The sequence below is a fragment of the Pleurodeles waltl genome, chromosome 9 (genome assembly GCF_031143425.1).
Source record: "Pleurodeles waltl isolate 20211129_DDA chromosome 9, aPleWal1.hap1.20221129, whole genome shotgun sequence".
NCBI lineage: Eukaryota > Metazoa > Chordata > Amphibia > Caudata > Salamandridae > Pleurodeles > Pleurodeles waltl.
The window spans coordinates 654307526-654323925 of NC_090448.1; the positions used below are offsets into that span (position 1 = coordinate 654307526).

The 16400-nt window shown below is 44.3% G+C and overlaps 1 protein-coding gene across 1 annotated transcript in view; it reads left to right on the forward strand.

Moving 5' to 3' along the window:
* LOC138259729 (uncharacterized) overlaps window positions 1-16400 on the forward strand; it is a 197348-nt gene that overhangs the window by 177127 nt on the left and 3821 nt on the right. Inside the window, exon 3 of the mRNA XM_069207622.1 lies at window positions 11610-12923. Coding sequence (XP_069063723.1) covers window positions 11610-12923 — 1314 coding nt within the window. The remainder of the gene's footprint in view (window positions 1-11609; window positions 12924-16400) is intronic.

Sequence of the window (16400 nt, forward strand, 5' to 3'; positions counted from 1 at the left end):
CCAGTGACACAGTCAAACACACTGACATCAGGCAGAAATTGGGGGTAACATGCCAAAAAGAGGGAACTTTCCTACAGGAGCACAAATCCAGATTGAGCCATGGGAATGCTGTAAGACTTTCTGTCTAGTTTTACAGCTATGACCACCTAAACTCTCTACGTTAGGAGTTGTTTTGGGGTGTTTCGATCTGGGAGAGGCACCTGTTGGACTGGAAAAGTCCTCTGCGTAGTAAAAGACGTGTACCCCTGCCCTGAGTGCCCAACTATATTGTTGTCTGGATCTCAAATGCTGATTTAGTTGTCATAGGCAAACACGGATCATGTGTGAGCGTCTTGACATAGGCCTGTTTCACAGTTTGTAGTCTTGTTGGACGAGAGGGGTGCCCAAAGCGCTGCCCTCTTAGGGGTGGAAAGCTACCACCTTCACCAAAAGTTATGCAGCCGTAGAGCTGTGGAGGCAGTATACCATGTAGTGATAAGTGTGAGAGAACAAGTACTTTTTACCCTGTCTAACTGGAGTGAGACCTACAGGCTCACTCACTTTTTTAATGTTCTGCTGCTGTGGGCTCAACTCACCTTTGGCCTACATCTGGTAGCTGTAGAATGCTGCGCAAGAGTGTTGACTCTGCTCTATATGTCTGTGTGTGCCTGGGAAGGGTACAGTACAGGGGTATAGCAGTACTGTGAAGTACATGCATGGTTGGTGCAAGTGCTGAATGTATGCCTCCAGTGAATATATTACATATGAGATGTAGTGTTGTGAAGTACGTGAGCAGTGAAAAGCATGTGCTGGATGCATGTGTTCTTGCAAGAAGTACAATACATGAAGAATAAAGTGTTGTACAATGCGCACATGCAGAGAGTGTGTGCTGGCAATGCGTGTTTGCAAATAGTACATTGCACACCCTGGTACAATACAGAAAAACTCCAGTACTGAACAGTGCGTGAAGATGAAATGTGTATCTGTGGTGGCACAACATATGGAGGGAACAGTGCTGGACAGTACGTGTACTGGGAATGTACACTGAGTTTAAGTGTGCCTTCAATGGTACATTAGATGGAGGACCCTGGGTTCCATTTTTGGAAGCCTAGGCCTGCCTAGGGAAGACGTGGAGTATCCTGCCCAGACAGATTTGTGTATTGCTGCATTTGTATGGATGTATGATGGAACAACGCATGCGTATATCACGCATGCCTTTACAACATGGTCTCTACAACAACCGCATCTTTATCACGCATGTCTTTACCAGACATGCCTTTACAACAAATTTCATTGTAAAAGCATGTTTGGTAAAGGAACATGCATGGAACATTTTCCCCCGCCCTGCCCCTACACCTGACACCATACTCAGCCCACCCAGGCCCTTAAAACTGCCCCTTCCACCCCCTGAGCCCTAACTCCCCCACCCTACCCTGCCCTGAAACCTACCCTTTCCTACAACCTACCCTGACCCCCCCACCCCTCCCTAAACCCTAAATCCTACCCTGTCCCAGAAACTACCCCACCCTGTCCTAAAAAATACCCCACCCTAAAAGCTACCTGCGCTGTCCTAAAATCTACCCCACCCTATCCTAAAAACGAAAACCTACCCCACCCTGTCCTAAAAACGACCCCAACCCGCCCCCCCCGAAGCCGGCCCCACTTACCTCTCTCTCTTCTGGGTGCAGCTCCTTCCCGTTCCGCCTGCACTGCTCTCTCTGCCATTACCACGCATATGCGTGGTAAAGGCATACGTGCTAAACGCGTGCGTAGTAAACGCATATGAGTGGTAATGGCAGAGTGGTCAACGCATAACGTTGCAATGACCGCGTTGTTAGTGATGTTTCCCCATTTGTATGAGCTGGGTGGGAAACATTGGAGGAAGGATGAAAGAGACTCCTTCTTTACAATTCTCAAGGTTTCTCTTTGATTCAGTGAGAGATCACAAGGAAGGGGTCCAGCCATGTCTCCGGAAGAGATGGGGCTGGTAAAGGAATCATAAAGAGTAGGGCTGGGGAGCCTGGGATTAACCTTTTGATGCACATATCGCTATGACTGACATTGAGGTGTGAAATCTAGGCACTCCCATGGCCTGAGTTGTGGGAACAACCAACTTTAGAGTCCTGCTGTGACAGACCGCCTTTCAAGAGGAAAGCAAAGAAAGAAAAGTGAACGCTTGAAAAGCAGAGCCCCAACATACCACGTCAAAGACCCAGATATGAAATGGTCTATAAGAAGGGGAGGTTGGGAAAGTATGTCATCTGTCAAGCAGCCAGAAGGGCTTTTTGAGAAGAGGAAACTCTACAAGACTTCTGCCTGTTTCCAGGACTGGGAGTCAAGGCCTGCTAGTGTCCCTGATGGGTGAGGGGACACCATCCAGGGAAACCAGTACCACCTGCTCTGGAGCACCAGCACCTGCCTGCTTGCCAAGACCAGTGTGCTTTGTGAGGAAAAGGAGAGCACTGGGCCAGTGGGGTTTGCCCCCAAGACGGCTCTTGGAACAAGGTGTGAGGATAAGACTATGCACTGATCTGTTCATTGCTCATGTCAGGATTGATTCAGAAAAACCATATGCAAGGAGAGAGCCCCCATGGACTGAGATGTGCATTGAGCATCATACGGGACTTGCCGACTCCGTACCGCCTTGTTGTGGTGGACCCGCATGCCAAAGGGGGCCACAATTAAAGTGATTGTTACAAGTACGATAAGACTTGTGACACCTTAGCGGTGACCTTGCATTTCAGGAGTGGCCGCTGTGGGTGATTGCAGTAGCATCCTTAAAGTACTGCAGCAACCCTGTATGAAAGGAGGGGCTGGTGGTACCAACATTGCTAGGAAGTTCAGCCATTGCCTTCGAGAAGACTGAGGCTGCAACCAGCAGATTGAGGCCACCATCAAAGATGTGCCCCAGACTGACTCCCAAAGACTGTGAAAGATGCTATGCGGGATGTTGCACCCTTGCTGTGCTCCAGATGGGAGCTAGAGGACTGAATTGTCCCCATCCCGGCCCCTGTGGGGAAAAGATGAACTTACTGAATATCGCAGGCTAGGAGCATCTTCTCCCACTGGGAAAAGCTGCCAGCGTCGCTCGGGAGACAGAGCCTGCACCTGCTGGGTGCTGCCGCATGTACCACAAGCAGCCCACCTCTCTGAATAGGACCAGGAATTGTGAGTGCCCACACTCATGGCACTCAGTACAATGCTGAACACTTCTGTTCTGTGCTGCAGGAGTGGGTAAGACATGATTTGGGCAGGTTGGTTCCCGCTGGACTCTGCTGATGGAGCTGCAGCACCATAGACTATTGTGACTAATTCCTAAAGAGTCAAAGGGGAACTCTGAAGTAATGCCTGCTAAGTAAACAGTCCCTGGATGTGGCCACCAGTGAACGGGAAATAACCCCAACCACTTGAAAAGGAAGAGAGTGGGACAAGGATTTGCATAACAAGCCCTGACTTCAAGGCTATTGTTTTATTGCTTAAAAATGTTATTTGTTTGAATGTGGAGAGTTGGTAGCAATTCCAACTTTTTCTTATATTAGCAAATGTTTCACTGGACGTTAATTTGCTGACAATACTATGTGCACTTTGAGTTATAAGTCTTGTCCGCTAACCTGTAACTACATTTCACCACCGCAAGGGAGCCTTTGACTGTTTGTCCACAGCCACCAATGAGAGTCAAGTGCAGAAGAGGTACTTGACGCAGTTTCTTAGGGCCCATAGTAGGTTGGGCTCCCAGACATCAGGAGTAAAAGGTCTCAACCACCACTGTTGGGCCCTCTAAACCCTGCATACCCCATGGCCTTCTGAAAAGGGTTCTGAGAGATTGAGGTTGTTGGTGTGAGCCAGGTGAGTTGAGGGTAAAGGATGGTGCAGAATTTGCAGAATGTGCAGATGAATGCTCCTTCAATGTTGGGCTGTGTTTCAGCAGCATGATGAGTGGCATTTGGGGTTGGAATGCAGCGAGTCGCAGTGGGTTAGGTGTGGGTTGGGGATGACAATGGCTCCTGGGGCTGGGAGCTAACAGGTCATGAACAGATGTATACAGGCTTGCATTTGGCATGCCAACGATGCACGCCCAATGCTTGTGTATGTGATGCTGCTGCCATTAAGCAGGCCATGGGAAGGCGGAGGGGGAGGTGGGAAGGTTTGCAGGTCACTAGGATAGTGGAGAGCATAGGCGGCGACAAAGCATTACGGGGTGTGCAGAATTAGAAAAGGGTGGAGGAAGGTCTCAAGAAGAGGAGAGAACAAAGAGAGTGTGAGGGAAGGATCCAACAGTGGAGAAAAAGCAAAAAAGTAAAGTGATCGAAGTGGTTGAAATGGGCAAAAAAGCACAAAAGTGGAAAGCAAGAAAACTGCAGACATGTGTAGGAAAAAGACTGAAGGTGGGAAGGGAAACCTGCAGAAATGGGTGAAAAGTGGAGAAAAGAGTGGAAATTGACAAAAACAGTGAAAGTAAAAGTGAGAAAAGTGGCTGAAATGTATGAAAGGACAAAGGAACAAATGAGCAGAAACTGATTAAAAGTGGGAAGTGAGACAATGGCAGAAAAGAGCAGAAAGAGGGTGAAAGTGGCAAAAGAGAAACAGCAAATAGGAGCACAAGCAGTGGCAAAAACAGAGAAAACAGGATCCAGAGGCAAAAAAAACCTTCGCAGAATTGGGCTGCTTGCGACAAGAAAAAAGCATTTTGGTCTGCACAAACCCTATTTTGAGATTCAGTAATCTATTTATCGAATCACATGATAGGTTCGCAGGTCGTAATTAGGAAGGGATGTTTCTTTCCTCATTGCGAGTCGCAGTGCAATGTATGATTGTTTTGTGACCATGAGTGTGGTCACAAAACAATTGCAGCTAGCACCAATTTCAAATTTGTGCTAACCCATTCGCAAACATTGTGAATATTAGCAAAATTATTTTTTCAGATCAGGTAGTGGTCCCCTGTGAAAAAATGAAAAGGAAACTTTTAATTTTTGTTTTTGAAATACATCCCGTTTTCCTTTAAGGAAAACGGGCTACATTTTAAAAAAAATGCTTTATTTAAAAACAGTCACAGACATGGTTATCTGCTGAGCCCAGCACACCACCATCCCCGTGAGAGCAGCCATTCCCAATGGGGTCGCAAATTACGACCTACCTCATGAATATTAATAAGGTAGGTCATTTGCGACCACATTGGGAATCGTAAACAGTGTGAAGTACATTATTGTATATATGGTTTTGCGACTCGCAAATGAATCACAAATTGTGAGTCGCAAAACTCTGGGTCGTACATCTGGCCCTTAATTCCTTGGTCTTAGGCACTATCTGTGTACGTTTACTCCTTACCAAAGACAGTCAACTTGAATCAAAATTCATGCATCACCAAATATTTCTTTTTTTTTAAGTATGAAAATAGCTTATTTTAACAACCAACTTAAATGTACTGTTGTTCATATCTGAGTGTGCTAGCCTGTTTTTTGATGTGAGTTGTTTTAAGTTTTTAAGAAGAAATGTTAAATAATACAGATGCTATAACCCAGTGCATTACATTATTCCTCTATACCCATCTTCATGGCTATGCATACATGAGATGACACAAATGGTAGGTAGGTGCAATTTATTCATAAATGTTAACTATGTGTTTTTTTTAACATATATATATATATAGTGGAGGGACAGGTGATTTAAAAGTCTGTGGTGTTCTGATTGAATTGAGATTAATGAGTTATGGGTGACCTGTGGATGGGTGATTTTTTTCATGGAAGTGTTGGTTGCTGTCCATGCCCAAGATAGCTGCTGTCTCGACCTCGGACATCTCAGCCATGAACTTACTTACTTACTTGTGTCTACTATGCCTCCTAGGGTATAGGCCATCAACCTGGACTCTCCAGCCATCTCTTTCCTGGGCTTTTCTTTCAGTCTGACTTCAGGTGTAACCCATCTCCTTGTAGTAAGCCTTGAGGTCTCGATGCTAGGTGCATCTTGGCCTTCCTCTTTTCCTCTTTTCCTTTTCCCTTGAGGCTTCCAGGTGAGGGTTTGCCTGGTGGTGTTTGATGCAGACTTGCAGAGGGTGTGACCTATCCAGGTATAGGGCCTGATTACAACTTTGGAGGAGGTGTTAATCCGTCCCAAATGTGACGAATATACCACCAGCCGTATTACGAGTTCCATAGGATATAATGGACTCGTAATACGGTTGGTGGTATATCCGTCACTTTACTGTCACTTTTGGGACGCATTAACACCTCCTCCAAAGTTGTAATCAGGCCCATAGTGTCTTTTCATGATTTCTTCATGAGCGGGGAGTTCGAAAGTCTGCTGCCTCATGTCATTGTTGCTGGTGATGTTTGGTCCGCGCATTAGGAGGATTTTCTTCAGATATGTGTTGATGAAGGTCTGGACTTTGTTGGTGGTGGTCACTGTTGTTCGCCAAGTTTCTGCTCCATACAGAAGGACCACTTTCACATTGATGTTTAAAAAAAAACTGATCTTGGTTTGCAGCATTTGGCTCTTGGAGCTCCAGATTTTATTTAGCTAAATGAAGGCAGCCTTTGCTTTGCCGATTCTTGCCTTGATGTCGGCATCTGTGCCACCCTGCTTGTCCATTTCAGTGCCCAGGTAGGTGAAGGCCTCAACGTCTCACATCCATGAACTTGTCTGATATATTGCATCTTCATGATAAATCTATTGTACCTAGCCAGGTTTTCTTTTATTTTGGTCGGATTGACACTTTTTAGAATTTGATCTCCCCAGTTTATTGGAGAATTAATGTTGACACTTGCGGCCACTACTCCAGATTTACTGGTCTGTCATGATGACTACAGACCAAGGTCACATTACTGCAATAAAAACAGTGCTGTATGGTGTTTTGTGGGCCACAGGAAAAAGGTTTAGTTGCAGTTGCTTTCAGTTAGGCGTTTCTGGCTTTGGTTAGCTGTGGAGGACCCACCTGGTGAAAGAAAGATCCCAGACTCAAAGAGCTCATTACGTGGTTAATGGTCAGTGCCAGTTCAATCTGGTAACACCACCAAACTCTCCAAGGCAACGTAGGAAGGCTAGAATGCTCTCAGAGCCAGTTGGGGAGCCAATAAAGGTGCTTCAGTGGTGGGGGCCACAGGCCTTGCTTTTGGTGTCAATCCATTATTGAGCAGTTTTCAATGTATGCACATGATTGTCCTATGTGTTATAGCTAAAAAGAGACAAAATACAAGAGGCTTACCTCTTGGTTCACACTGAGCACAGATGCATGCTCAAAGTCATGCAGTGGGATAGCCCCATCACAACAGTTTCATATGATTTTCATGGTTTGTATTGCTTAGATGGGATGCCCATCAAGGGCATGGTATTTTGTGTATGATATAAGCTCAGGAAACATAATATAAACCAACAGACCTATATTTCCTTTTATCTGCATTTCATGTTTAAACCTATCATTATCACACATAATATACTGTCTGTTACTTTATACCCTCATTATCAAAGTTTTACAGAAATACCATCCGGCACTCTCAGGAGCTGCCAGGAACCAGGGGATTCACTGTCCCAGACTGCCTGCCTGTTGTGAGGAGGGGTTGAGCCTCATTCCCTGGGCCATGCTCACATAAGCACCTCCCACGGTGCAGGCCGCTCAGGAGGTGCTGGGAAACCTGAGGACTCACTGTCCCAGACTGTCTGCCTGGTGTGAGGAGGGGCCAAGCCTGATTCCCTGTGCCTCATGCACTTAAGTGCCTACCACCTCCTGTGGTGCAGGATGATCAGGAGCTACCGGGAATCAGGGGACCCACTGTCCCAGACTGCCTGCCTGTTATGAGGAGGGGCAGAGCCTGATTCCCTGAGCTACACACACTAAATCACCTACCATGTCCCATGGCACAGGACGCTCAGGAGCTGCTGGGAAACAGGGGACTCACGGTCCCAGACTGCCTGTCTGCTGTGAGTAGGGTCCGGGCCTGATTTCCTGCACCGCATGCACTTATGTGCCTACCACCTTCCGCAGAGTGGGATGCTCACGAGCTGCTAGGAACCAGGGAGCTCACTGTCCCAGACTGTCTGCCTGCTGTGAGGAGGGGCAGACCCTGAATCCCTGTGCTGCACACACTACAGCTCCTACCACCTCCTGTTGCGCAGGACGCTCAGGAGCTGCCAGGAACCAGGGGACTCACTGTCCCATACTGCCTGCCTGCTGTAAGGAGGGGCTTAGCCTGATTGCTTGTGCTGCAGGCACTTAAGCACATACCATTTCCCATGGTGTAGGATGTGCGTGGGCAAAGGGCGGGCCCGTCCTGTGAACGTCAGCACCATTAGGAGCCAGGGTAGGGCCACCCCTTCGGATCCACCACTGGGCACCCACTGTCATCTGCGGTAAGAGCTGCCACTACCAGATGGGCTAGTCCCTAATTTTCCCCTCTTTGGCTTGTGAGATTGGAGGGCCACATGGGCCACGTGCTAAGAAGGGAGACTATGGCACCTAGGAGCCTGTGACTGACTCTGGGTGCTCTGGCCTCTTGTGGGTCATGCTGTAGCTCCTGTTTTTGTATTTTGTATTTAACATCCCACACCCATTCACACTCTGATACTCCAGATGACACCATTGAATGGAGTTCTGTATTGAGAATACAGAGAACAAAAGGAGGAAACACTTTAGACAATCCCATTGGATGAAATAATAAAATGGAGTATAGAAAGAAATTATAAGAATGGGTTGAGTTTCAGTATTGGACTTGCGGGTTGGGGTTCTTTTAATAATTGTGATAGCTGTATGAATATATGTGGGTGAATGTATGTATAAATGTTTAATGGGGTATGGTTGAGTGTGGGTGGATGTGGGGATGGTGTTGGTATATTATGAATGAAAATGATGTGTTTTTGAATACATGAATAAACATGTTGCTTCCATAATCACGATTCCTTTATTCGGCTGCAAGTCATAAAAGCATGATAATAAAGACAGATACATTAGTGCAATAGTAAGATACAATCATATAACAATAACATTGTTACAATCTGATAAAGCTTTTTCATACGTGCAATCAAAACAGCATATAAAGACTTACAGTGTGACAAAAATGTCATATTGTTTTCTAATAATCAGAGCTGCTCTAATATAATTTAGAACAGCATAACAATTTTCTGGGTAGCCTAATTTTTGTAGGAACAGTAAAGCAATATGATGTTGTCTGATATTAATAGCGTCTAAACAAAAGACAAGAAAAAGCCTACGAGGAGTACTATAAAGTGTGCAAAGTCACATAGAGCGACTAGTGCTTTGATGCTGTGGAACATCACATGGACAAATAGGAAGTTGTTCATAATAATTGCCCTGATTCAGGATGGCAGTTAAAACGTGTAAAGTGCTTAATCTAAAATGTGCAAGATAAAATCTGTACTGAGAATTTTCTATGTGTTAAATAGGGTTCTATTACCATACTGGTACAGAGGACAGAATGGGTACCAAAGGCAGCCACTGCTGCAAACCTCAAGGGGAGGGGCGGCGGAGGGGAACAGAGACGGAGGTGAAAAAAGATAAACAAAAATTATCATAAACTTACCTCAATTCTGTCGCTGTCTCCTGCCTCCTCGATCCTCTCGCCTCAATGTAATGTCCCAGCATTCACTGGGACACCAGCACAGGCTCCCCAGCAATCTTGGTGCTGCTTTCATGATAAACATGGCATTAAAGCAGCGTCAGGATTGGTCTGAGCGGCTCAGACTGACGCTCAGAGACAGCGCTGGCATCTGTGAAGTTTCTCCAGCCTGGCTGTTCACCATGGCTGGGCTGGAAAAACCTAAGTGTGAATTGGTGTTTGACCGGCCTAAGATGGCCGGCCAAGCACACATGCACACTTAGGTGCACTCTCTCCTCCTCCCCTTTCCCACCTCCCATGACCCAGCCCCTCCCCTCCCTGCTGTCTGAGCCAGCAGATAAAAAATAAAACAACATTACACTATTGTTTTATTTTTCGTGTCTCGGCTCTTGGCTGTTGGCCGGGGTGACGATGCTCCTTCGCCATTATGAAGGAGCTGCCCCTGGGTATCAACCGTCTGCATAGAGTTTGCCTTTAAGTTTAAGTTACACAATCTATCTTTATAACTGAAAGATGGTATTGGTTTCATAGAGGCCATGGAGACTTGTTCCAGCGATTCCGTAAAATTGCAATATTCAGGGACATCCAACGCAGTGAAAGTACATATCCGATATGTAAACCATGGAATTTGGGCACATTGTCAAGTGCTAAACAGTCCGTAAACAGTTTTGATAGTTTTGTTTCCAGAAAATGGCAGATTGTATACCTTAACAAGAGTGGTGGCCGTACCTATCAAGTCCTCTAAATAGTTCATTGTCATTACAGATTATGTTGGCTGTACACGTGGGCACTGACAGCAGTTTATGTAAAAAGTTGTTGTAAATTCTCTGTAAATGAAAAGTGTTAATACAACCCCCAAACTCCTGCCCGTGTTATCGAACCGGGATACATTTAGTTCTGTAGACATAAGTATGCCCCTTTACAGTTGTGTACCAAAGCCTCGATACAAACCAAGAAACCGCATCAATCAATCTCTGCAACCACATGTCTTAAATTGGTTAGGTGGCCATATTTTAATTAATCATCAAAGGCGATACCTTAATAATTCCTTTGTTACCCGGTGGATGATTGCATTGTCCCAATTGTGATTCCCACTAGGTTTTGGTGATCGAACTTCAAGTAGTCCTTTTGTTACAATTGAGATGCAGCATTATGTGTAACTTGCAATTAAATCAATGTGCGTTGCGTGGTGTATTTACATTGCTGAAGCAACAGCATTTTAATTGCAGGGTATGAATGTTTTTGTTTAGGAACTGATTGCTGTTTAGATTCCTTATCCTTATATAAAAACACAGTGCTGTTTAGGAATTGCACTTGCATGTTCGTTTGTTTACTTTGCTGTCTTGATAACATGTTGTTAGATTTATATCTTTTTTTTGTTCACAAAGTAGAAATACTGGTCTTTGTCAAGAGTATCTACTGTGCTGTATTTTGCTGTGCATGCCTTCTAATTTCACCAGTTACAATACAGACTTCGGCCCTCAGTATGACTTCGGTAGTCTTAAGACTGCCGAAACCATGGGCGCCAGGAGAACACCAGTGCTGGCGGTCTTCTGCCCGCCATAATATGGGTACTGCTGGATTTCCACCACACTTTGAACGGAAATCCAGCAGTATCCATGCTGCTGGTTGGAGGCACCTAGGTGCCAGCCGTATTATGACTATTAATACTGTCTGGCGGTGTCCTGCTGGCGCCCCTTCCCATTCCCAGCCAGACGACCTTCTCGCCTGACATATGGGGCCACAAGACAGCGTCACCTAACTGTTATGAAACACTTCCCTTAACAAAGGGCCAGATTTAGTTGCTTTGGCAATGTTTATTTTTTAAATGTGGGTGCTCCTCCCACATAGGAGAAGAGTTGAAAATGTCTTCTTACATACTGAAAACACCACCTTTGTTATTTAAACAGTGTCTCCTTGTTTTAACCAATATACACAAATCTAAAAAATGTGGACCTTTGTATGCCCTACTTTGTATGCATAGACATGTGCAAATGCTTAAACTATTTTCTTTGAAACTGTAGTCCTACAACTGTAAAAAATGTATATTTTCATTTTTTTCATCAGAAATGTCGAAGAACGATAAAGTTTTCTGCTGTGAAAATGAAGTTTTTGAGATCTATCAATCTAAAGGAGCTCATCTTGGAATTGTTCAGTCTTCTGGGAGTTCCAACAGAACTGGAAATTGGGGAGTATCTTGATGTTTCCTCTTTTTCTATGGAGAATGTTGCACAAGCTGAGAAGTTACTCCAGGATATGCTGTGTGAGAGGAAACTCCCCATTGGAGTGGAGTGTTTTAGGCATTATGAATGGCAGCTCCTAAAGAACTGGCTCAACCGCAGATTTAAAGAATCAGGACAGAGGGTGCAGGCTTCTGTTGTTCAGAATGGAGATACGGACACCTTTGAGATAGAGCTAGTGGGATTCAAGGATTGTTTTACCCAGACAGAGTCTGAAATGTTGGATTTCTTGCAAGGAAAGGTTCTGTGTGATGGGTCGCTCACTGTGGGTTCCCGAGACCTTTTGCGGTTTAAGGATTTGGAGTGTGTCTTCCCAAATTCCCCTTTTCATGTGGAACTGAAGTTATGGTTTGATTTGAAAGCACCAGCCATATTGTTTCGTGGGCCCAGAGTTAACGTGGAGCAAGCAAAGAGCCTTGTAGACAAACTCCTTTACAAGGAGGCAGTATCAGCAATGTCTCCAAGAACCAAGCAGGGAAATGAACTACCATTCCATCTGACTGGAGACACCACCCTCTCTCTTTGCAAGAATGACAGCAGGAAGCTTCTTCCAAATGTGGATGTCTTGATCTCTTTAGTTAAGGAAGGGAGGAGATGCATCGAAGACACAAAGGAGTGGAAAGGCTTCAGTGCTAAAAATGAGTTTTCCATGTTGGGTGAAGCTCAGAGACATGCAGTGCAAGTATTATTGCAAACCCAAACCTCTTCAGTAGGGAGATTTCAGAGGGTTATCAGCTTAGTGGCTCTGCTTAAGAGATCTAATACATCAGAGAGGGGTGTAGGTGATCTAGTACTAGTGCTGAGAGAGGCACTAGGATTTGCTCTGGAGTTTGCAGAGAGGGAACAGTTGTCCTCAGTGGCTATTTGTGGTCAGAAAATTGAGAGTGACCTGCTTTCTAAACTGGATTATATAAACGTTGTGGTTGATGGCCTTCATCGGCATTGCTGTTTACATCCTTTTACGATCCTGAAAAGCATTGTCTTTAACAGTGACGATGATGAAGTCATGTCAATGTTCTTTAGGAAGTGTCTGGCTCGGTGGAGATTATATGGGAGTGCACAGCGTGATGTATTCCCAGGAAGCAGAGAAGGAAGCAATATCCAGATGGAGATAGCCACTGGCGCAATAGAGAAGGAGAAGGTAAGCCACTTAGGTACATTTCTCTGACATGTTTGCTTTGCAATGCTGTCACTCAGAAGACCCAATCTTTTTTTGTGCCGTGAATTCCATTAGAAAATCCATAGATCAGGCCAGTTCTGAGATAAGAATCCAAAAGTATGTCCTTTTACTCAAAAAAACATTTTTATATTATGTTGTCTACCCTGGCCCTCTATTTCAAAATTGCAGCTTTCTTTGTTAGATTTCTTAATAAATTTAATGGGAATTTTAAAAATTTGTTTTCTTATGCAAACATACTTTTTAGGCCTTACCCACAGACAGCTTTAGTTGTCTATTGCCGAAAGATCCACTGTGTAAAATGCCAATACTAAAAATGGCTTTGGATTAGCCCATTTCTTATCAGTGATCGGCTTTCTTGTCAATCTCATTTGCCTACTTCTTATTCCACGGCATGAATTCCTCTTCTAGTGTTGTCCCTCCCCTGGAGGATAGCTTCTTTATCATCCTTTTGATTGGATAACATGTATCTTTTCTTCAGGGAACTACAGTTTTTTTTATTTTAGCATTCAATGGAAGGATGGGTTTTTGTGCTTTCCTACCATCTGCTGCTTCCCCTAACCACCCCAACTCTTCCACCTCTCCCATTAGCTTCTACCTCCAGCTTTTCTGTTGCTTCCTCCACACTTTCCCATCTCATTCCAAAATCTTAGGTAGCATGGCAGGGGGAATATTTCACCCAGGGGCTTCAACTGACAAAAAAAGAATTGAGAAACTCTGCAGAAACACATATTCCAGCTAGTTGCGCACTGAAGAAATACCACATGCATACATACAATATTTCCTAAATACTTGGGATGGGGAGTATTACCACATCCCTGAGTTTTTGATGCTTCCTGCATCTGTACCTCAAGGGGACAAAGATTGCCAGGCCATTTAGAACCCAACTTGCGAAGGGCTCCTTAGTTTTAACATCATATCACCTGTGAATTGTAGGGCTTTATTTATCACATATCATCATATGACAGGGAGCATTGCTCTGTAGAAATGAAAGAAAGTCGGGGAGCCACAATGATACTACTGTACTGTACTGTAGCACCCATCTGCTGTAGATTTGCTAGTAAAAGAAGTACATTGAAAGATTCAGTTTACCTGTTATTGGAAAAATAACGTATGTCTGTACAGCTGTTGCCCTAGCACTTTCTTAATGTGTAGTAAGGCAGCATCCCTATGCATCCCTGAATGGCCAGATTACTACAAAAGGCCACAAACATTAGTGTGTGAAAATTACTCCAGCTGTCAATAAGCTATTGTGAGCAACAAAACACTGAAGGTGATGATAGGATGCTTGCAATAAGTCTAACCACTGGCAATCGCTTGGGGTAGCATTCCAACCCATTGTTTTTGGGCCATCATGTCACCTCAGATTTGACCAAGCCATATGGAAATCAGTCTTGACCTCGCTCCAAGCATCCTCCCATCACCTTTTGTTTGTTCGACATACCGCCCTAAGTGGCCAAGGGAATACTCAGATGTGGACCCCTTGCTCACTGCATAACTGGAACCAAGTTACACCCGACTGAAGAGCCCCAATCAGGGCAAAACCGGTCTTAGGTTGCTTGTGATCCAATTCATAGAGGGCCTGGCTTGGAAGTCCAGGCTGGACTGTTCCTATTGGAGCAGGGTCAAGAATGGTTTGCATGTAGTTGGGTCTAATCTGAGGTGGCATGATAGGCAAAAAAACAATGGATTTGAAATTCTTCCCCAGTAGATTGCTAGTGGTTAGAATTATTGCAAGCATCCTTCCATCACCTTTTGCCCTCTTACTATGCTGTTTTTCCCAGAGTGCTAAACATCTTTTTACTGTTCCAGAGGAAACGCCATTCAGGAGGCTCCCACATTCCCAACCATTATACCTCAGTGAGATGACTAGTTTAAGTAATGGTGTAGTGGCCCCTCATCAAAGGTTGGTCTGAAGAGTTTGCATTAAATTACTGCCTGTTCTAGTATGGGTGTATCAATAAATGATGCTCATTCCTTTGAACTTAGTAGTCAATGGTAATGTTTAGTAAATACAGCATGCTTGAATCCTGATGGTGTATTCTGTTTTAATTACTTACCAGTAATTCCATTACTCTGAGCTCATTCTTCCATGTTAAAGTCATTATAGATTACAAATTTCGCCTCAATCAGAATACCCACATTTACTTGATTGGAGATAGTGTTTCAAGAAGGCAAAGTATCCCCACATCAAGACACCTCGCAGTGCACCAAATGTTAGGAAACTATTTAGTAAATGAGCCCACTCCATACCTAAGTTCTAGATAAAGAGAATGGTAAGGAGTTTCCGTACAAAACATACAAAATTAAAAAGCAATTGGTACAGAGTCAATCCAATAAAGGCTCTCCATGAATAGGATAATACAGAGAAATTCAAAACTAGAAATTATTCTAAGTCCTGAATGGGCAGGAGAGTAACAGACAGCAACCCTAGTAAAACAGGAATGTTTTTGGCTAACCCCCATAATTGAGTTTTATTTTTTTTTACATTATTTTTGCATATGAAATTACAGAAAGTACAGAATCACTATGGTATGAGCAAATGTATCATCTCATCAGCAAATCAGAGCACATGGAAAATAAGCCTCATATTATCTTAACACCTAAGCACTATTCCTCTACATGAATAATTGTTCAGCCCCCTCTATTCTAATGTCACCTGGAGACGCTATAACAAATTAGATTAATAAACAACAGAGTGTTATGTGAATGAGTAGGGCACAGTGAACCAGACAAATGGACTTGATGGTCATTGTTGCAGTTTGTGGTTTATTCAGGGAAAGTTCAACCAAAGTAGCGTAACAATAACAGTAGAAATAAACAAGTACATCTCAGCTTGACACTAGGCCCTAGAAAATGCTAGAAGAGACTTGGGCAAGGGCAAAGACATCAGTGACAGTGACAAAGGTGACTTCCATCTTAGAAACAATGGCGTTTATACATAAATTGAGGCCTAGTTAACATATATCACAAAATCATATTCCTACACATCATGGAGAATGTTTCAGGGCCAATAGTACTATACCAGTGTATGCACGTGTAATCACATTTGAAAATACATTCTGCATGTTATTAATGATGCATACAAATTATATACACATACAAATCTCTGACACAGGCACTCCATTGTCATCTTTCCTTCAAATGGGTGTGAATATAGAGAACACCTACTGGAAAAACATCCTAAAGTGTTCTCAGGACACCGGGAGAGCCAGACTCAGTGACCAAATGTGAAGTAGGAAGGGACATAATGGCCCTCATTTTGACTTTGGCGGTCAATTTCCCTGACCCCCAAAAGCCAAACCTGCCACTAGACTGCCAGTGCTGGTGGTCTGCAGACCGCCATACTACGAGTGCTGGCAGCCGTCTGCCATATTTGTGGTGGAAAGCCACCTGAACTTCTGCTGGCGGTGCAGAGGCGGGTGCATCGTCAGCACCACC